We start from the raw sequence: 22,522 nt of genomic DNA, 5'->3' as shown, positions 1-22,522 counted from the left end.
TGGTCCCTAAATCCAATAACTAGTGTTCTTATAAGAAGAGGAGAGGACACAAAGAGACACAGAGAAGGCGGCCACATGAAGAGGGAGGTAGGCAGAGACTGGAGAGATGCAGCCACAAGCCAAGGAACAGTAGGAGCCACCAGAAGCTGGAAAAAGCAAGGAAGGATTCTTCCCTAAAGCATTCAGAGGAACCATGGCCCTGCTGGCAACTTGAATTTGGACTTCTGGCCTCCAGAAATGTGAGAGAATAAATGAATTTTAAAAAATTGTTATATGCCACCCAGTTTGTAGTACTTTGTTATGGCAGCCCTATGAGACTAATACGGATGGGTTCTGCAGATTTGAAACCAGACTCAAAGCAGTGTTAGCCGGAATGAAGTATTTCTGGATTAAGAGGAAGGAGCCATTTGTATGTGACAGTCCTGATTTATATGAGGACACCCTATTCCTGTGTTGGTGTCTGTTACCCAGCTTCACAGAGTGGTCATGGTGGCAGGTGTGGGGACCAATGCACCTTACAAACCCCTTCCACAGATTTCCCAAAAGGAAACTCTGACATTGGTTTGGCCACTCAGCATCTGAGCCCTTTATTTATTGTGGGTTCTCCCCAACCACATGTGACAGCCTGACTTTTACTATTGAAGATGAGATTGCTGGATAGTCACTGTCCCAGCCTCACTTACCACTAGGGCACTACACATTCTGCCATAGTTCTGCCAATATCATCTTGAATGGAAAGGTAGTGGCACACAACAGCAGGGGCCTGTGGAACCGACTCTGGTGAGGGTGGGCAGTGATGGCAGCTACATCCAGATTCTACGTGCAGGACCAGCAGTGGTTCTCGTGAAGCATCCATTATCCAATATTGGTGGCGTTGGTGGAGCCAGCTCCAGTGTCTGTGCCCCGGGGGGTGGTGGCTGTGGGATCTTCATGGTTGTGACTTTGGGCATTATTGGACATGCCCTTCAAGCATGATTCTAGAGCCCTCCCAGAGATTCTGTGAGCCACTTGATATGCCACCCCCCTTATAAACAAACGAACAAATGAATGAGTTCTTTTTCTGCTTAAATCAGCTAAATTTAATTTCTATTGCTTACAACTTAAGAATTGGGACTGACACAACCTCTCCCTTTACCTGATGGTCTGACCCCCAAATGATCTTGATTGCATGTCTTAGACTTCCTAGGACACAGATGTTTTTAAATAAACTGTTTTATGGTCCAATGAAGACATGCATATTTAGTGAAATGTATAATTTGGTTCAGAAAATACGATCATTGAGGCCAGGAGAGATGCTTTTCACATATTGGAGGTGTCTGTGGGCTGAGAGCCTCCACGTGTGAGGATGGGCCAGGAAGCGCCACCTGACACTTGCACTGGGCTGAAGTCCTCAGGGCAGCACTACACAGCTCCCAAGTCCCCATGATGCCACCGTCTGATCTTGACTCACCTTTACTCCTGGGCTGGCAGCTGCTGTGCCCCTGACACTGACCACATGTATCTTCTTCTACTTTAGGACTGGAGTTTTGCAGCTCCTTCCTTGGAATGGCTTCCCCTCACCTTCCTGTGCAAACTGCGGTTCTTGGCCCTAGCGTCTGACTCGACTCCACCTCCAGAACTGCCGACTGAGCCGGGCACTGATGGCATATATGGGTTATTGCCCTGCCTGTCTCCAGAGTCTTATTTTGGCAAGATCCGTGGCTCTGTATGACACTTTTGGAAGAGACACAGGGATATTGGGATAGAATGTTCTCTGCTGGTGGGTTTTTGGAGGGTTCAAGACTAACTTCACCTGCTGGTCAATGCTTCTGCTTCTGTAGGGAGGTCTTCTTATCTCCTCTTGGGACTCTGACCCATTTCCAATTATTATTTCTTAAACCAAGTCAAGGGTAATTTCATTCATTCTCTTCTAAGCGTAGCTGCCAACCCAGCCCCGTGGGTGGGAGCAGCTCATTTATCTTTAGTGTCTGCAGTTCCTGTTGGAGCCTAGCATGACTGGGCAGGGTGTGCTTGGTCCTTTTGTCCCTTTCAGCCTTTCTGTGCTAGTTTCCCCTCTTCTTCTGCTCCCTGGGCCACGGGGGTCAGCTAAGGACTTGGTTCAGTCTATAGTCACGCGTTGCATATGATGTTTCCGTCAATGACGGACTGCATGTACAATGGTGGTTCCCTAAGATTAGTGCCATGTAGCCTAGGGATGTAGCTGGCTACACTACTGAGGTTTGTGTAAGGACACAATGATGAAATCGCCTAAAGATGCATTTCTCAGAATACATCCCTGTTGTTAAGCAACACACAACTGTATTGTGTCAGCTTTTCTCAAACCGCGTGTGGACTCTGTCCTCAGGGTGTGGCCTGGTTTCCGGGAAGGACTGCTGCTCTGGAAGCTCCGGCTGCCATGGGATTGAGCAATGTGTTTGCTCCCTTTGGGCACAACATGGTGGCCCGGGTCACCCGAGGCTCAGCTGGTAGTGGGAGCCTTGTCTGCCAGCTTCCATCTGTCTGTCTAAGGCAGAGGACTTCCTGGGAGAGCCTGAGGTCTGCACAGAACCCTGAGTCTCCTGAGGACACACTTCTGCTGTGGGACCCGCACTGGGTGCTTAGTAGACTGAATGGCCGAATAATGGAGTGCTGCCAGCCCCCGAGAGAGGGTGCCTGGGGCTGCACCTGCAGCTCCCCCAGCCACCCAGCCCTCACTAGTCCTTCCTCTTTAAAAAGAATGAAGGGGCCGGCCCGGTGGCGTAGTGATTAAGTTTGTGGGCTCCGCTTCAGCAGCCCGGGGTTTGCAGGTTCGGATCCCAGCTGCGGACCTGCGCACCGCTCATCAAGCCATGCTGTGGCGGTGTCCCACATACAAAACAGAGGAAGATGGGCACAGATGTTAGCTCAGGGACAATCTTCCTCAGCAAAAAAAAAATTGGCAACAGATGTTAGCTCAGGGTGAATCTTCCTCACCAAAAAATTTACAAAAAAGAATGAAGAGACATTTTGTCCATATACCTCCTTAGGCACTTAACATCGAACTGCCTCAGGGGTTCTCAGATCAACTAAGTGTCTTTTAAATGGCTGAGGCAAAATGCATGTCAGTTGTTCTTATCTCCACCAAACTCCACGCGAGTACTTAGAGAGCGCCACCTTCATTCTTTCATATACTGAATGTGCCAGCTGGTGACACAGTGTCTGGCTCAGCGTTTTGCATAAGTAGAAATTCATTGAGTGACTGAGCTGCGCTCACAGCGAGAAGACCACGATTTGCCTTCTCTTCTTGCCTTCCCTCTATGACCCATCTTTCTATCTGTCTTTTCATGGGTTAACTTAGAGAGGGTCCACGAACTTGGATGAGAAAACACTTTATCTTCTTTTCAGCTAACTGAAATTTAGCATTCCCTTCAATTATGAAGGTAACAAACACCACAGTATGAGCCGTACTTGTGGCCTTGTCACCAACTGAAATCATAGATATTTCTATGTCACATTACAGTTGTTGAAAATACTTCCAAATGCTGTTTACATTCATCAGGACTTTGAAATGACTGTAGTTAATTAAACTTTTTGCTAGATCTTGTTGTTTGTTGCATTAATAAACAAACATATATACTACACAAACATTTGTGTATGTTATATTTTGATAACTGTGTTTCAATGTAATTGGCTTCCTTTGGAATCCTATGTATTTTATTCTATGCCTTAAAAAACATTTTGAGAAGAGGTCCATAGGCTTCAGCAGACTGCCAAAGGGGTCCACAGCACACAAGGGTCAAGACCCCGCTTACACTATGCCTTCTGGTGCCTTGATTTTTGGTCAGTGTCCAGTGGGGCTGGGGGCTGATCAGAGCAGGTTGGGAGAAGGTAGTCTGGACTGAAGAGATTTCAAGGTTTCAGAAAAGCCTCTGATGGTGTAAAGTGAGATGATGCCCACTAGTGGCGAGAAGACAGAACTGTGAGATTGCGTATAACACAGGCCACTGGATGGGAGGTTTGAGATGTTGGTCAAGCTTCTTGGTGCTTGTGTCTGAAGTAATAAAGGCACTAGGTGGCTTTACCCCTGCCTACAGGTCCAGCCTCTCTTCAGAAGGCCTGTGGTTAAGTTGTATTTCCTTCTGATATTTTTACACACTTACATTTCTGCCTAACTCTTACTTTGAAGAATTATAATCAAATTAGTTTACTCAGGCTTAAGATGGTGTTGTAACATTTGCAACATGCTTGGCACAGAATACCAGTTGTTGTTATTTCCCTATCAGAATATAGTGGATTGCCTCGAAAGCAGAAGTCTCCTAACTTATACAGCATTTGCTAAGCCCCTGGCACAACATCTGCATTTAAAGACTTTCCAGGGGCTGGCCCCGTAGCTTAGCGGTTAAGTGCATGCGCTCCGCTACTGGCAGCCCGGGTTCAGATCCCAGGTGCGCACCGACTCACCGCTTCTCCGGCCACGCTGAGGCCGCGTCCCACATACAGCAACTAGAAGGATGTGCAGCTATGACATACAACTATCTACTGGGGCTTTGGGGAAAAAATAAAAAGGAGGAGGATTGGCAATAGATGTTAGCTCAGGGCTGGTCTTCCTCAGCAAAAAAAAAAAAAAAAAAAAAGACTTTCCAGAAAAGTGCATTGAGGAAATGAATGAAAGAATGATGGGCCGCTGAATGCTTCTTTTCCCCTTCCAGGCCCAAATGGGCTTTGCAGTGCTTGAGTGCTCGCAGTTCTGCTCAGTTGCCACTAGAGGGCAGGAGCAGTTAAGACAACAACATACAGGACTCACCAGACCCAGAATTACTGGATTGACAAGGGAGGACGGTCCAAGGAGAAAAATGTTAGAGTGACTGAAAAAACCCAGTTGTTCTTTATCTCTTGGGGAACAAAATGGAAGGAAATGTGTAATTAGTGGGATTGATGTTAGACTTAAAAAAGAACTTCCAGAGCACAAAGTTTGCTAACTAGAGCTTTTATAAAGGTGACTTTTTTTTTAACCACTTAGCTATGTGGGAGATCAACATTTGGCCACCCTGAAATCTATCTCTCTACCTTGGTTGTTTTCTCTGAGGACATTTGACCTCCCCCACTAACTGCCTAAAGAATTTGACATAGTAACTCCTTCCTGGAACAGATCTTCTATCTGATGGCTGTAATATAATGTAAAATAGATGTCACAATAGAAAAGGCACCAACAAGCCCATCTTATCAGAAGTTCTGTCTCTGGCCACATTCTCTGGATGGCCCTGCAAGGAGCTGCCAGACAGACATTTACATTTATAAGGGAAATCTCCATTTGTAAAGGTATCTCCCTCTCTGTATTGGGAAGAGGGGGGATGACCTCATTTCTAGAAACTTATCAATGTAAAAGATGAGGACTTAAATCTGCGTAATAACCTTACTCTTGTTTACTGTGCTTTAGTGGTAATCTCCTGTAACTGACTCCCCCCACTCCCAACATCCTCCTTTGTCATTGGCTGAACATGGTATTTAAGACGAGAATTCTGCTATTGTGTGGAGAAACGCAGTGTCCCTGCTTTCTCCCATGTATACATGTTATTAAACTTGGTATTATCTTCTCCTGCTAACCTGTCTTGATTATTTGGCCAGCCAGAAGAACCTTAAGGAAAAGGGCAGAGGGGGATTCTCCCTTTTCCCCCGACAGCTACATCTACCCAAGCAGAATAGATGAGAAAGTGGGCTTCTCCAGTACAAGGCCTATGTGCCCCTCTAGGTCCCCTCAAAGTAACCCTTCTTTGTCTGCCTTAAATGACTCCATTCTTGTGGATGCAATCATAAAATAACTTTATTGGTCAGGTTAGCCACCACTCATGCTTTTCCTGTAATAAGGATCCTTTATAGAGGCATGATGGTGTCCACATGCAGATGCTTTCTGAAGAGCTCTGGGGCTGGGGGCAGCCTTGCCCCTCACGTCAGAGCTCCTTTGTTGAAATGAGCTGGTTTGGCTTTTGTGGATTTCAGGGTCTGGAGCCAAGAACATAGTCCAAGGATACCCCACTTCGCCTTCTCAGGGAAGCTGCCTCAAAGCATACACAGTATCAGGGACATGATGGCATCTGGGCAGAAACAAGACTGGGGCTTGCTCTCCTCAACCAGTCTCTGCCCCTGGCTACCCAGATGGCTCCATCCCACTGGAACAGGTGGGTTAGGCCCCAGGCAACATTACCTTCAGAAATGGGAAGAATTAATCGCTCTCCAGCCAAACTATAAAGCAACAGCCATCTTAGTAATGAGGGTGTAGCTCAGAGATGTGAAAGCAAAAGGTTTCATGCTCAGCACAGGCAAGATTTGGCTGCCTGGCCTGGGCTTCATAGACCCAATGAGCATCTCCAGACAGAGCTGCTACTTTTAACTGTGGCCTGAGGACAAATCAGTTAATAAGATGAACCACAGCCTCCTCCTTCGGGCTAGCAGGCAAGTTCAAGGCTGATTGGAGTCTGTCTCTCCTATCAGGATGTAGACATTTCTGCTTGGAGGAGAGGACAGACTACCTTCCTCATGCTTTGAGACTCACATGGCCTCTGCCTTCGAGGATAAAGACCCAGTGGGACCTGCTGGGAATGCGGAGAGCGCTGGGCCAGAAGGAAACTACTGGGGCTGCGTCCTCAGCTCAGCCGACTGGAGGTGTGTCTGCCCCATTGGGGATGCTGACGATAAGCAAAGTCTGGCCTTTCCTCTTTTGAAGTCTGACCCACCTTCAAAGAACTACCCAGCTGCTAAAATATAGCTCCATGCATTTGTCTAAGCCTGAGGTTGGTTGTCTCCTCCCCCATTAGGCCCTGAATATTGTCATCATACTGGTGACCTCCAATCTGGTGGCCTTCAAGGGGAGAGATTGGGGGGTGGAGAGGTGACACTTGGTGTCCTTCCAGCCTCAGATACAAGTGCGAGTTCTCTGCACAGGCCACTGGGCAGATGCCCACATGCCTTGGAGTCTCCTGCCTCTCCCTAAGGTATAGGTGTTGTGGAGCAAGACTGAGTGGCTGAGGTGGGCTTAGGGGGAGGCCGTCCGCAGGAGGTATGTTCTGAGGGGCCGCAGTGGGAGCCCAGAGCATCTGCACTACCAGCCCGCATGAAGGAGGGCTGTCCCAGCTGCTCACAGAGGGTCAGGCATGGTTGGAAAAGTACAGGTGTGTACTATTGCCCAAGCAACTTTTAAAGTTCAGGACACCAGATCAGCGGGAAGAACTTAAGGGTAGTGAGATTTCTGGGGTGGGGACTTCCAGGGATTACTCCCTCTGCCACCACTTCTGTCTGGAAAAGAGAGCCTTGGCCGTGTCCCTCAGCAGAAGCTGCCTGTCCCCGCATCCTACCTAACCCCGCCTACAGGGAAGAAGACTGTAGAAGGAGCCCATGGAGTTCTGTCACATGGTCTGTCCCAGACCTTCCAGCAAAAGCCAAAACAAAACATCAAGCCAAATGCAGTGGGGTGGGGGCTCCAAGCCGCGCCCGTGCGAGGGCCGTCAGATCTCGATGAGGCTGGCAAGGCGCAGGCAGAGCGGCGCATCTGCGGGCACGGCGCTGCGCTGGATCTCGTTCCCGTCCAGGCGCAGCACCTGCAGCTTCGAGAAGTTCATGACGTCCACCACGGTGCAGAAGCTGCTGATGGAGAACTCTGTGGGGACAAGAGGGCGGGCATGGTGGGGGAAGCCAGATCAGGGACCCGGCTGCACACGAGGCTAGGCAGACTCTGTGAAGCTGCTGAAATACTTGTGATGTTCGGGGTGGAGCCGGGCTGGGTGGGGCAGGCGTTCTCCAGGATAGGTGCCGTACCTGCTTGCACCACTAGGAGGCGGAACCAGGGGCAGAGGGGGGCCCTGCCTGCGTCTGCGCCCCGCTTCCTGCCATCCCCCAACCTGTGCATTACTCTGCAGACCCTGGATGTCCTTGAGTGTCCTTCCAGCCAGGACCTGATCTTTTCCCATTTGTGGGCAGCAGGGGGAAGCAGAGGGTAGTCAAAGACCAACCCTAGCAGCTTTGAAAGCCTTGACTGCTTTCCGAGAAGGAGGGCTTTGCTGAATTGCTGTGAGAAGGAAGTCTGGGGAAATGGAGGGACTTAAATCTGGAATATCTCCTGCCACTGTGCAGATAGAGAAGGTGGCAGGAAATTAAAGCGAGAAAGCCTAGGCTGACAGACAAGTGTCTGCGTGCATAGCTTTGGGGAGTTGCACTGCTCCATTCCAAATCCTGTCAAAGGAGTGAGCAAGGCCTTGAGGTTCAGGAGATGGAAATTCATAGACGAACGGGGCTGCTATGACCTCCAAAGTCAAATCAGTAATTCCCCTGCCTCCTGCATTTAATATGATTATGGTTAACCTCTTTAAAAGAGTTCCCCTTTTTGAAGCTTTTCCCCCAAACCATGTAATCCTAATAGATACAATAGTTCTGTTTGGTTTTAGCATAAATCCTTCTGCTGCCTTTCACCCTGTTCCAACTCTGGTTGTCCTCTTGGACAGATCAACCACCGTCGTCTTGAGTCTACTGAGTCAGGAACTTGAAAGGGAAAAACCAAGAACTCAGCTAAAACTCCAGCAGGGACAGCAAACGTCACCACTGAGAAGCTGCGGCCACCTCTGCCGGCTGCCTTCAGTGTGGGGCCTGAGGCTTCAGGAAGATGCTGCCGTGACAGGGGCTTGGCTGAAGTTACCCATTGTGTCTTGCGGGTAGGATCAAGCATGGGGACATCTTGAGTCCGTGACACTTGGGCAGACCCAGAGCTGGGCTTTGCTTTTGCTTCCAGCAGAGGCAGTCCTCTGCTTGCCACAGTGGTCGGGGGCTGTGTGTCAGCCTGGGGCTGGGCGGGAAGAGTGGGAGGAGGCTTTTCTGACTCTCTTCCCACGGGCCACCATGGAGTGCGACACGGAGGGAGAGGTTATGGGTGTGAAAATGAAGGTTACAAGGAAGACTACATGGAAAGCTTAAATAGGCTGATGCGGACAGTATTGTTAAGATAGCACTATCAATTGTTTCCAGCACGTGTGAAAAACTGACAAGGCGAGATGGGGTGAGGCTGCAGCCAATTAACTTGTACTGCAAACGTAAGACAGAAGATCCAGCCCCAGAGAAGAATGAGACGGTGAGAACAGTGGGGAGACCAGGAAGAACCTTCTTTGGAGGGCACTTGGAGTGGGGAGAAGATCTGGAATGTCTCCTTTCTGGTCCCAGGGAAGAGAGGGAGTAGCCTCCAAGCAAGCAGCTGGGGCAGAACCTAGGCGGGGCTGGTCTGCGGCGTCTGTGTAGAAGGTGGAGTGGGGTGAACTGGGGAGAAGTGCAGTGGCCCAGCTTCAGGACCACTTCCACCCCTACTTGGGACTGTGCTGGAGGTTCTGTGATAGATTCTCTCCCCCACCTGGAACCACCTGCTAGAATCCTGGATCCCAACTCTGCCTGTATAAATATGTGGCGTCCTTGGGGGCTGCTGGACACACTGTATATGTAGATTCTGTCCACACACGGGGCACTCTGGGCCCTCCTGTTTGTCTTCCCCAGCTCAGGAAGAGCGAGGGCTTCTGCTTGGAGACTCTGGAGGACATTTTACAGCCCAGATTAACTACTGACATAAGTCTTTCCAAATTTCTCCTGGTATACCCGGCCCTGCTCCACTGGATCTCAAAGCTACTGAATAACATTCCGAGCTGTGTTGCTTTGCTGTTGCCACGCTGGAAAAACTGAGGGAGATGCTGATGGAAGAAGGAAGGGGAGGAGGAGGACCAGGCCTTGTCCCCCTGCACGCCCTTTAGCTCCTGTCTTTCTTGAACTCCTCCCTCAGAGGGTTGCTGCAATTCTCCCTTTACCACCCCCACCCCTGGCCCCTGACAGCTGTGCAGGGAGACAGCCCTCACAATTGCCCCAGGAGAGGGGGCTGAGCTGGGGCCACTGTGTTTCCTGCTGGTGGTCTGAATCAGAGAGATAGTCTTCACATTCTCAGCCAGAGACGCCTGGCTCTAGGTCCTTGGATATTGAAGGCAGGGGTTCAGGGCTCTAAACTACATAGTCTAGGTGACCTAGAGAGATTGCTTTTCCTTCTCTGTGTCTCCATTTCCTCATCTTGCTGATGCAAAAAATAAAACAAAACAAACTATGCTTGTCACCTTCAAAGTGGCGATGAGAAGAATAGCTAATAAAAATAGTTATTGTGCACTGGTTTTTCAATTATGTGCCAGGCCCTGGACCAAGTACTTTACATGTACTAATTCACTAACTTAAGAAAAATTAAATTAAGAAATTAGCATTATTTTGCCTAAAAAGAAGACTGGGAGAGAGACTACATGATAACTAGATAAAGGGGATTTGCCTTAAATTACACAAGAAGGGATTTGGAGTAGACACTGAAAATTTTTAGGTTGTTTGACTTACAAGGGAACCTTCTTGCAAGACCTTGGGACACTTTACTAAAGTGGTTTTATCCTCTGCAGAGCTTTTGGAAGGCTGGGCCACTTTGTGTTCAAGTGGCAAGGTGGTTTTGCAGGATGGTGACAAGATGCTGGATGAAGCCTTTCCCACCCCAAGTGTCTCTGATTGTGTAGTTAGGCAATAACTAGTGGGTTCTCTCCCAGGACAGCTGCTCTTTGCTGCCACATTTTCAGGGTCAAGCACAGCATACAATATGACATTTCTGATGTGACAATCCTTCTGGACTCAGAGTGGGTGCAGGTAAGTAGTGATGACTTCTTGGTGGGAAGATGGACAGCTACAAGTAAATGTCAAACCCTTTGCAGCACACAACATCTCAGAGACGTCCTAGAGAACCGCCCCCCTCAGGAATGAGAAGGCCCAAAAAGAGACGTTAAATACAAAAGAGTTCGGACTGTGCCTGATGGTGTCTTGCACTTCAAACTAGAGGACGAGACGCAGCTTCCCCTTGCCCTCCCCCCGTCAGCCTCCAGGACTGCTGCCTCTCACTCAGAGGGCTGTCTAGCTTAACATCCTGCCAAATGACTGATCTGCTCCCTGAGCACAGGGAGAGAAAGGGTGGAGATGGAGAGGGCGACTCAGCCCCTATCAGCGCTTTGATGCTGCTGTCGCACTCAGCAGCCTCCACTTCCGAGCCCTCAACAGTGGTCATTAATGAGTCCTTCTTTCCCCAGGGTGAGGGGAACTTTGCTGACAGAGGACGGAAGGTTAAATTCTGGCTCAGTACCTTCCAGCTGCAATTAAGACATCAGAGGCCCTGGGGTAATGTAAGCACGTTCTGAACACAAGATCCCGAGAGGGAGCTTGGTAACTAGATAACCCAATCTGAAAGGAATATTTTAGGTTCTTAGGGACAGAGAGGCAGCCCTTTTCATTCCTTTAGACATTTTCAGGGAAGTGCTTGGAAAACAGGAAGCCCAGTGTCCTTGCCCATCACCCCAGGGCTCTGTGGTTGTCAGGTTCACATTACCCCAGGAGCACATCTGCCCTGCCCTGCCACCAGGGGCTCCTTGTGCTCCAGGGAGAAATGACCAGAACGAACACCTCATTCAGCTCGGAGAGGCTGCACATTCTTGTCCACTAGCTGTTATGTTTAAAAAACAAACACCCAAACACAAGACCAGGCTGTAGAGGCAGGAGTAGAATGTGTGGAAACAGAGAGCTCATCTCATCATCTTCTGGGTTGGTGAGTAAGTACAGACACCATGGTTTCTTAGCAGCCCACCTTCCTTCCAAGATGAACCCTAGAAATTCAAGTGAAATCCCCCTCTCTGTGAAATGCGCTCTGCCAAACCTCTCCAAACTCATCTCTCACTGCTCCTCAGTACAGGACCCCTTCCTCTTATGGAAGAATTCATGGACACATGAATTCCCTGGTTAAATGACTGTTTTAACAAGGTGACCCATTAAATGACTGGTTCCTTTGTTTGTGGCAATTCCCCTTCCAAGAACAGCTTGTCCTGAATTCCTCTAGCCCATGTCCACTTATCTCTCAAGACCTAGACTAAAACTTACGTCTTAATGGGGAGTCTTCTTCCATACCAACCCACTCCCCTCTGAATTTTCCTAGCACTGCTGTTTAGTCTAAGAGTATGCCATTTTGTACCTCTTGGACAGGGGTATGGCTTGGTTTTTGGGTAGCTTCATTTGTACTCTTTGGTTCCCCTACTCGTTTCTTTTGTATTGCTACCAGTGCTCAGAATAGGGTCTTTCCAGAGTAATAGACAGCCACCGCCCACTTCCCTGCGCCCAGGTCTCACCATTGATCCTGTTGCCTTGGAGGTAGAGATTCTCCAGATTGGTGCTGACGGGGGGGATCTTTTGCAGCTGGTTGTAGGAGAGGTCGAGCTCCAGAAGGCTGCTGGAGTTGAAGGTGTTGGAGGCCAGGCCGTTGTTGGTAAGACTGTTGTGGGACAGCCGCACATACAGCAGCTTGGGCGAGCCCCGGAAATAGCTGTCAGGTACAGAGTAGACATTATTGTGCTCCAGGTACAGCTGCTCAAGGGCTGAGGGCAGTCCATCAGGCACCTTCCGAAGGTGGTTGTAACTCAGGTCCAGCAAGATCAGTGACTGGAGGCCCCTCATCGCACTGCCCACTTCCTGGATCTCATTGTGTTGGAGATACAAAGCTGTAAGGTTCTCCAGCCCCTCCAGAGCATTGTTGGGGACCCTTGAGATCTGGTTGTGGTCGAGATGGAGCTCCCTCAGGGATCGAGGCAGCGGGCCAGGCATCCGGGTCAGGTTGTTGTGGTCCAGGTACAACCTCTCCAGGTGCCTAAGCTTGGAGAAGACCTTCCTGCCCACCTTATCACTGGTGATCTGGTTGCCATGGAGAGCAATCCAGAGCAGCCCAGTGGCATTGTCAAAGACGCCTTCCTGGATGGAGGAGATCTGATTGTTCTGAAAGTAGACGTACTTCATGCGAGAGGGGACGAAGGGCAGGTACTTGAGGTTGCGGTTGTCACAGTACATGGCTGTGGGGAAGTTGGGTGGGCAGTCGCACTCCTGGGGGCAGTCGCGGGGCTCTGGTGGGGGTGGAGAGCCGTAGGCATAGGCAGGGCCTTCCTCCACCCCATAGGGGTAGGGCTCATAGGGCTCATAAGGGTAAGGGTCATAAGGATCATAGTAGGTGGACTGCTGGCTACGGAGGTAGTGGAACCACCAGTGGGGGTCTTCATCATACTGGGCCCGGGAGAGAGAGCAGAGACCTGCCAGCAGCAGGAGAGAGGCCCACTGCATTTTGTCTCTCTGCAAAAGGGAGAGAGAACAGAGCAAGCAGGCATGAGTGAGACTCTAGGGAGGCAGAGAGCCAAAGCAGGCAAGCCTTAGGCTTTGAGCTATGTAGACCCGACTTCAGCGTCTGAGGGCAGGAGCCTTGCTCCCACTTCCTCTTTGCCTCCTCCCGGTGCCGGCTCTGCACACTTGGTCCATCTGGACCTTGGCTACCTGGGGGGAGCTAGGTCCATTTTCCCCTGGACATAGAGTCACAGAAATAGAGTCTTTGAGATTAGAAGAAACTTGAATGGCGGACACTGCCGTTTTTGAAGGGGCAGGTCCTTAGGAGTCTCTAGCAGCATGAAGGTTCTGTTGGGAGAAAGCCTACAGCAATCCCTGCGGGGGTGAGGGCAGGGTGGGGGAGGGGTGCTCTTTAGGCCTGAATTCACATCCAGTTTGGACTCCCCAGGAAAATAATATTTTTCAAGAGTCCAAGGAAGAAGCCCTCTGGCTCTTTCCATGTCTCTGAGAAACCTCCAGAAGTGGCTTGAGACCTCAAAGGGGAAGATCTGAACTACTTCTGGAAGATCTTTTCATCTCTTGGGCAGGCTGGGTGTTTCTGGTTTTGAGGCTTTGGGGAGGCGTATGGTCCCTCTGCAGCCACCACAAGGCCTGGGCTACCCTTCAAAGTGCCAGCGTCTGTGACAGTCTGCTGGGTGAGAAAGCTCTCTGGTTAGCAGTTTGTGGCTACACATGCAACTTGGCTGGCATAGGGTCTTCATGTAACAGTTACAGATCCCCTCCAGACTGGGGATACTGGCAACCAGGTATGGCACTTGTCTTCTCGGGTGGGTCCTGAGTGCATGGAGTCTGAGCCAGTGCACTTGGCTGTCTTCCATGGTGTCTAGCAAAGTGTTAGCACTTCTTATGCTCCACCTTGGATATTATGCAAGAGCCATGTGCAGCCAAGAGAAATGAATGAGGAACACCAAAAAATAGAGCAGGAGTTAAAGCCTCTTGTGTGTGCCCAAGGGAATGTAGCTTTAGAATGGGATTCTGGCATCCCCCCCTCCCATCACAAGCTGCCTGTGATGACATCTGGGTTACCAGGCTCCATATCTAGGCCTCCCACCTTGCCAGGCAGCCTGTTGCCTTTGAGCTTGTATGCTGGTGAGAAGAGAACAGGGCAGACTTGGAGAGAAGTGTGGGTTTGGTGTCATCTGAGAGGGAAGCTGAAGGTGTGGAAGATGAGGGACCAGGGGCTGGCATTTCGGGCCTGGGGACCCTACTCCAAATACCTATAGCCAATGCAATGCATAGTCCCTGTGAGCAATGGGTACCTTCCAGAGGTGTGAGTGCCACTCTTGGATGGAGAAACCTTAGAACCTTTCTTGGTCCTAGAAGAGTCACATATATCCCTCACATTTTTGCTGGGCCTTGCTGGGATTGGCATCTGGGGACAGGAGAAAGAAAGGAGTCTAAAAGCCAGCATCAAATCCAATGAACTGATGGAAGGGACCCCTACTGTGACACTCAATCTAGTCACCTTCTGGCCAATCATCCCTCCTAGACATCCCCGTCCCCTGAAAGCAGTTCCCTAGGCCCGTTTCACCCTACCAGCCTCTGGGCTACAGAGGAGAGGCACCCTGGCTCAGCCTCAGGCAGCCTGAGGTCTCAGACAAAGAGACCACAGTGTTTCTGAGAAGCTGACCCAACTGCCCACTGCCTGGGCATGCTGGCTCGGCACTGCTTCTGGCCAGGAGAGAAGACGGAGAGAGCGGCCCACTGCCAACAACGCATATTTCCATGCACAGCCCTGGGCTGCTGCAGGACCACGGTGGCTGTCTGGAGGCTGGCACAGTGAGCCTCTGTCTCCATTTCTCCTTCTAGACTGGGCACCTTGGCAGACAAGAGCCACCTTCCTCTTTAAGACTCAGCTCTCCAGGGGCTGTGCATCCTACCCACTTTGGCCTCTCCTTAGGAGCCATGATGGCTGAAAGGGCTTGGTGGGGAGCTTATGTCTCTCCTCACCTCACCCTCTTAGCAATGTTGCATCAGAGTTGTATACTCTTAAATATCCCCTCTTAATGCTAGAGACCCTCCTGTGCTCAAGAGTTTTGTGAGGTGGAACGTTCCCAGGCAGGCACTGTATGAGATGCGTCTGGCTTACTCAGGAGTTACTGCTGTTCTTTCATTTCTCTGCTCTAGAGGACCATCTCTCCCTCCTATGAGAGTCAAAGAAGTCAAACCAGAAGCCATCACCTCACTGAATTGGACCCCCACTTCACAGCTCCCTGGACACAGTCAATTCTCAACACTTCTCTTTATTCTCTCCCTCTCACCCCAGCAAAACATGTGCACACAATACACAGTACACAAACTCCTCCTGCCCCCCAAAACAGCATGTAGGTACCACAGAGAGACTTCAGGGACAGGGGGCTAGGATGGCGGGGTGTATGAGTGGTAGTGAGGCAAAGCTGGATTCTCTAGATACCTGGTCCTTCACTTTTTCATGTCTGAGAATTGGAGGTCCCCCCAGCAACCAGAAAGGAACTGTAGGATAAAGGCAGCCTGTTGGAACCCCTTCCTTCTGCTCAGCCTTTGCCCCTCTCCAGCCTCTTGGGATCATGGCCCAGAAGGGGAGAAGGAGGAATGGCTCCTCCCTGCCTGCCCTCTCCCCACTCCCCAGCCCCTTCCTTTGTTTCCTTCATGGAACTACGAGACACAAAAACTGAAGCAAAACGACTGAACTTACCTCGAGTTGAACCTTTCAGAGAGTGACCACGTCCCTCTGTCTGGCCTCCTTGGCTGGAGAACGTGTGAGAGACAGAGAGAGAAGTAGGAGTGTCGACTGAGAGTGTGCGTGCCTGTGCCAGGCCAGGGTCCCGCCCCCAAATTACTAATCAAATACCGCGAAGAGAGGGACTGAGGAGCAGAGCCGCTGCAGGGGCGGGGTCACACTCCGCCGCCTCACAAAACACTTCCCTCTGCCTGACGCTGTAGAACCACCTTCTTTCCACTGACTTCTCTTCCCTGAAGCATTGGCAGCTCTGGGTCTCTTTCTGCTGAATGAGTTAGTGGTGCCCTGGAAGTGTTTTGTACAGTCTCTTATGGAGTGCCTGGATTTCCCATTAAACCACAGGGCAGACGTGGGGATGCGGAAGGCCAGGCTTTGGGAAGCCATCTTAACTCTCTCAGCCACCTCCGTGCCCCCAGAGAGGTAGTGAGCACTAGCTCACCCTTCTTGGCTCAAGCTCCCCCTATGGGCAGGTGGTTAGACCAGTGGATAAGAGGGCAGAACACGGGACAGTGGTCCCTGACCAGAGTAGATGTGTCAGGGCTACAGACACTCTCTCCCTACGTTGGAGAAAATAGAACATTTGTTGAGCACTCACTGCGCACCAGCATCGTACACTCTCATTTAATCCTCACTACAGTCTTAGGGTTCCTAACACTTACCTCCTTGGGCTGTAGCGGGGACTGTCTGAGGTCATGTGTGTGAGGCACTTGGCCTAGCCCCTCACTGATGCTCACAATGTGGTAGAGATGATTGATGATGTACTCATTCTACAGATACAGAGACCCTGGATGTGGGGAAGATAAGGTCGGAGAAGCAGGCAGGAGCTAGACCATGAAGGGATATTAGGCATGGAAAGGATTTAGTTTTTATTCTAAACATTTAAAAGACAGTATGTTTTGTTTTGGTTTTTGTGTGTGTGTGTGTGTGTGTGTGTGTGTGAGGAAAATTAGCCCTGAGCTAACATCCATGCCAATCCTCCTCTTTTTGCTGAGGAAGATTGGCCCTGGGCTAACATCTGTGCCCATCTTCCTCCACTTTATATGGGACACCGCCACAGCATGTCTTAACAAGCAGTGCGTCAGTGCACGCCCGGGATCCGAACACTGGGCAGCCACAGCAGAGTGGGCGCACTTAACTGCTGCGCCACCGGGCTGGCCCCAAAAGACAGTATATTTTAAGTAGAGGAAGTGGAAGGACCTGATTCACATTTTTTAAAGCACACGGGAGAGACTGCTGTGTGGGGAAAGGGAGATGAAGGTGGAAGCAGGAGGCACTAGCCCAGCCTCACAGAGAGATAATGGCAGCCTCGACTAGTGCAATGGGAGGGGGGAATGTATTTTCAGAGAGGGGGATGTCCTGAAGACGGACCAGATATGGGGATTTAGGGAAAGTCAAAGATGAGTCCCTGGTTTTCAGTTTGAGCCACTGGGTGGGTAGTAGCTCCATTTCCTGACATGGGAAAGATGTGGAGGGACAGAGTCAAAGTTAGTGTGGGGGAAGAGGGAGAAGTCCCCTCCACCCTTTCCCTTAAGGTTCTTATGGCTGGCCAAATAATTAAAAGACAGGTTAGCAGGGGAAAATAATACCAAGTTTAATAACATGTATACATGGGAGAAACCAGAGAAACTGAGTTTCTCAACACAATAGCAGAGATTCTCGTCTTAAATATTATCTTCAGCTAAAGACAAAGGAGCATGTTGGGGGTGGCAATTTGGGATTTCAGAGGGGAAGAAGACTATTCACATGAAGAGGGAAATGTAAGGCTGGCCCTGTGGCTTAGCAGTTAAGTGCACGTGCTCTGCTGCTGGCGGCCCGGGTTCGGATCCTGGGGCGCGCACCCACGCACTGCTTCTCTGGCCATGCTGAGGCCGCATCCCACATACAATAACTAGAAGGATGTGCAGCTATGACATACAACTATCTACTGGGGCTTTGGGGGAAAAAATAAATAAATAAATAAAATTATTAAAAAAAAAAAAAAGAAGAGGGAAATGTAAATGTTTGTCAGACAATGCTTTGCAGGGCCACCTATAGAGAATGTGGCCAGACAAACAGAAATCACAGTAATCAAGAGTATGTAGATTTAAGTCTCCTTCTTTCATCCTGATGAGAGTTTCCAGAGATAACGTCATTCCCCCTCTCTTCCCAGCACACAGAGGGAGACAACTTTACAAATGTGAATGTTTTGTAAACAGAACTTTGAAAAGAATGGGCTTATCGGGGACCCTGCCAGTCTGTCCATACCTAGAGTCAAGTTCTGTTAGGCAGTTAGTGGGGGGGGGGTGGGAGTCAAATGTCCGTCAGAGAAAATAATCAAGGTAAAGAGATATATTTCAGGGTGGCCAATTTTGATCTCCCATATTAGAAATGCCTGTTGGCATTCCAGTGGAGATGGGCACACGCAGTTACATGGATGACTCTGAATTTGAAGTTCAGGGGCTCGAAGAAAACATTTGGGAGCCATTAGAATTTGGATCACGTAGAATCTCAGTAGCTTAGATGAACCCATGTGTCCTAAATGCTCTCTCCTCAACTAATTGCCTCATGCCAACATCCAAGAAACACTCCTTATTTTTTTTTATTTTTAATTGTGGTAAGTTGCACATAACATAAAATTTACCATCTTAACCATTTTTAAGTGTTAAGTGTTTAAGTGTTAAGTAGTGTTAAGTGTATTCACACTGTCATGTAACCAGTCTCTAGAATTTTTTCATCTTTCAAAACTGAAACTCTATATCCATTAGACAAAAATTACCCATCCCTCCCTCCCCCCAGCCCCTGGCACCCGCCATTCTACCTTCTGTTTCTATGAGTTTGACTACTTTAGATACCTCATATAAGTGGACTCATACAGTTTTTGTCTTTTAGTGACTGGCTTATTTCACTTAGCATAATGTTCTCAAGTCTCACTCATGATGTAACGTGTCAGAATTTCCTTTCTATACTATCCTATTGTATATATATGTAACCACGGGCCCATTTAGAGCCAGTTCGAACAGACCCCATCTCTTAGCAACAAAGTGATTAAAGATTGTCTTTCAGAAAAACTGCAAAGTCACGTAGCCCAAAAGAAGAAATCGTGACCTGAAACAACCTCATAACCAAAGATCCTCCTTCTACAGAACCAAGGACCTGGATGCAACCGGAACTTGAAAGCCAGACTCTTATCAGAAGCGAGGGGTCCCTCATTCAGGAAGATCAGGTGTTACAATTTCTTCCCAACTTCGTCATAAATGTTTAGAACCTCATCATAAATGTTTAAAACCTTATCGTAAATACCTGAAGCCCAGCAATCAAAACCTGTCCCACCAGCGTTTCTGCATGCCAACCTGTTCTCCCTAACCTCTTAAATTTTGTCCCAAATCCTGAACTGGGGAGACAGATCTGAGGGCACATGCCCCCTATCTCCCTGGAGATTGATCTTGCAGAATAAAGCTGATTTCTCCCTTCAAAGACTGGTACCATAATTAATTGGCTTGTTTATGTGCATCAGGCAGAGAACCCCAATTTTGTGCAGTAACATATAGACCACATTTTATTCATTCATTCATCCATTGATGGACACTTGGGTTGCTTCCACCTCTTAGTTATTGTGAATGCTGCTGCTATGAAAATGGGTGTACAAATACCTCTTTGAGACCCTACTTTTAATTATTTTGGATATATGCTCAGAAGTAGAATTGCTGGATCATATGTTAATTCTATTTTTAATTTTTTAAACTGGCATACTGTTTTTCATAGCAGATACACCATTTTACATTTCTACTAAGAGTGCACAAGGGGCTCAAAGTTGAAACACTCCTTATTCTTAAAAAACACCAATTGAGGGGCCGGCCCCGTGGCTTAGCGGTTAAGTGTGCACGCTCCGCTGCTGGCGGCCCGGGTTCGGATCCCGGGCGCACACCGACGCACCGCTTCTCTGGCCATGCTGAGGCGGCGTCCCGCATACAGCAACTAGAAGGATGTGCAGCTATGACATACAACTATCTACTGGGGCTTTGGGGGGGGGGGGATAAATAAATAAATAAAATCTTAAAAAAAAAAAAACACCAATTGAGAAAGCCTCAGATTTGAATCTGAATAATTTAGAAGTGTCAAGGCAGATGGCACTTTTGGTTGCTCTGATAGGTTTGAGCTGTGTTTTTGTTGTTAGTGCCATTCCAATTCCTAGCGCCCCTGTGTTCAGCAGAGCGGAACCCTATCTGGTCTTTTTGCACCATCCTCCCCCTTTCCAGCACCATATCAGACAATGCTTCGCTGCTATTTGTAGGGTTTTCATGGCCAATTTTGTCAGAAGTGAGTGACCAGGTCCTTCTTCCCAGTTTGTCTTAGTCTGGAAGCTCTGCTGAAACCTGTCCACCATGGGTGACCCTGCTGGTATTTGAAATACCCGTGGCACAGCTTTCAGCATCACAGCAACACACAGCTGCCACAGTATGACAACCGACAGACGGGTGGTCTGGTTCCCTGACCAGGAAATGAACCCGGGCCACAGCAGTGAGAGCGCTGGATCTTAACCACTAGACCACTAGGGCTGGTAGTCTAGCCCTGAGTTATGTAGGCTGTCATAAAAGTGCCTGTCAGGGACCCACTCTTCTCAGGTCTTACGAAGAATTTTCAAAAAGATTAAGCATAGTGAACGGGCCTCTGCTGAACATCTACTATAAACTAGGTGGTTTCCTTATGTTATCTCATATAATGATCTCAGGAGGTATTTTGCATTGGAAATGGGGGGTCAGAGATGTAAAGTGAGTATCTAGAAATGGTAAAACAAAGATTTTAACCTTGATCCACATGATTGCAAAGCCCACACACTTTCCCCACAACCGAAGGCCAGAGGACGGGTGGACCGAAGGGTGATGACCACCCTGCTGTCAGGTCTGGATTCAATTAACGTGGAGCCAGTCTACTAGAATCTGGGGACAGGGGAGTGTAAAGATGAGAGATGGTGGGGAGCAGGGCTGCTCCTCCTGGCCTCATATGCGGTTCACTTCAATTCAATAAATAAATAGTATCTCTTCTGTGCCTAGCATGGTCCTAAGTGTTGGGGACACAAAGAAGGCTTCATTATAATGCCTGCTCAAAATAAAGCAGATGTATATGCAGCAAACTCTGATCTCATGTGTGATGCAGGGTGGCCTTAACTGAAGGTGGTTGTAAATAATGCACGGGTAACTTTCTCATCATTTTTAAGTCCAGAAAGCAGTCACTGGTTCTGGCAACCGGGCCTGGGAGACACTTCTTAGATGGGGCTAGTTAGCCTGAGCAAATCTGCCCATTGGTACAGATGTTTTAAAATTCCAGCATGCTGAATAATATTGCATTTACTAATGATGAAAGTCAGTAGAGTCTGGGGTCCAAACAACGACTGGGATCCTTTCCAACTAAGTTTCACCAAAAAGGCAATATCTCCATGTGGTTTGTTAACCATCTCTAAAGCAGTGAGATTTGCACCAGGTCTTTAGTCATCTGTCCTGTTTCAAGGTAGGCTTGGGAGGAAGAAAGGATAGGGATGATTGGGATCAGGTCCAGAGGCAGAGTTCCAGGGAACCATTTTGAACCACTGTTCAAAAGTTCCTTGGTCGATGGGTTCTAACCTCCATTTTGATGACTGCTGCTCTGTTTGCCTGGTTCTAGATCCGGGCCCTCTGAGCTTGGCTTCAATATGGGAAGCCAAGTAGGTGATCCTGATGTCCTCCAGATTGCCAGAGGAGTCCACATGTGAAGGAGGTTCATCTGGGACACTGATGCTTTCTGGGAGGTAACAAGCCAGCACTACCCAGTCACGAGACTGCAAGCAAACTAAAGAGAGAGGCTATGTTGTTTATTTCTGTAGCCCCTGTCCCCAGCCAGGCACACAAGGCCTGGTACTTGGTAGGTAATCAGTAAAGGGTTATGAAATGAATTGTATTTTTGGCTCCCTACAGAGTCTACCTGTCTTCAGTACCCAATGCTGGATGGAATAACCACCACCAACCAGGCCAGGCAAACCCTTAGACCTTCAGGCCAATTAGACTTTCCAGGGGTTCAGGCCCAGAAAAATACTAGGTAAGCTGTTTGCCTCTGGCATTGGACTAACCATGTCTGGAAGGGGTGAAGTGTCTTCTGATTCAAATTCCCACCAGCAAAGACACAGTGATGCTCCTGTGGCTGCCAACCTCTTCCTCTTCATCCCCACAAGATCCAACAGCCCCTGTTTTTATATCACAGCCTCTGATCCCAAACAACCGGGGGATGGGGGGCAAGACTGGAAATCCACCAAAACAGAAGTATTGAGTTGGATGTAAAGAGTCAGTAGAAGGATGACCACGGTGATATGATCCAGGCCCTACTGCCGGCCCATCCTGAAAACTGTTCACGCCTAAGAGGGATTGTTTACTAGTCTGATGTTTTGATGGAAAGTCTTCGCTGCAGTGGCACCCAATAATGTGTCCCACAGTTTCCAAGGGAGATGTTTTCCTTATTCCCTTGGTACTGAAGGGTCACTAGAAGTCCTCACCATGGATAGTCTCCTCTTTCCAGAGGATGAGACAAAGATGTTGGAGCTGAGGGGAAGACTTGCTTTCTTTCAAGTGCAACTTCTTTCACGTTCCAAGTTCT

General features: G+C 49.0%; 1 protein-coding gene across 2 annotated transcripts; it reads right to left on the bottom strand.

Annotated features, from left to right (window-relative positions):
• Positions 1-5,761: 5,761 nt before the first annotated feature.
• Positions 5,762-15,988, bottom strand: FMOD (fibromodulin). Of its 2 annotated transcripts, XM_058540305.1 has the most exons (4): positions 15,878-15,988; positions 14,463-14,575; positions 12,168-13,155; positions 5,762-7,609 (listed from the first exon to the last, which is right to left on the bottom strand). In XM_058540305.1, the coding sequence occupies exons 3-4, from the start codon at positions 13,144-13,146 to the stop codon at positions 7,458-7,460; spliced, it is 1,131 nt and encodes a 376-aa protein (XP_058396288.1). In that variant the 5' UTR covers positions 13,147-13,155; positions 14,463-14,575; positions 15,878-15,988; the 3' UTR covers positions 5,762-7,457. The 2 variants fall into 2 exon arrangements, with proteins under 2 accessions (XP_058396288.1, XP_058396287.1); XM_058540304.1 differs by lacking the exon at positions 14,463-14,575.
• Between the last annotated feature and the right edge of the window lie 6,534 nt (positions 15,989-22,522).

This window comes from Diceros bicornis, chromosome 4 (genome assembly GCF_020826845.1).
Source record: "Diceros bicornis minor isolate mBicDic1 chromosome 4, mDicBic1.mat.cur, whole genome shotgun sequence".
Classification (NCBI taxonomy): domain Eukaryota; kingdom Metazoa; phylum Chordata; class Mammalia; order Perissodactyla; family Rhinocerotidae; genus Diceros; species Diceros bicornis.
Note: the sequence above shows the minus strand (reverse complement) of the source record. Positions and strands in the feature narration are given on the sequence as shown.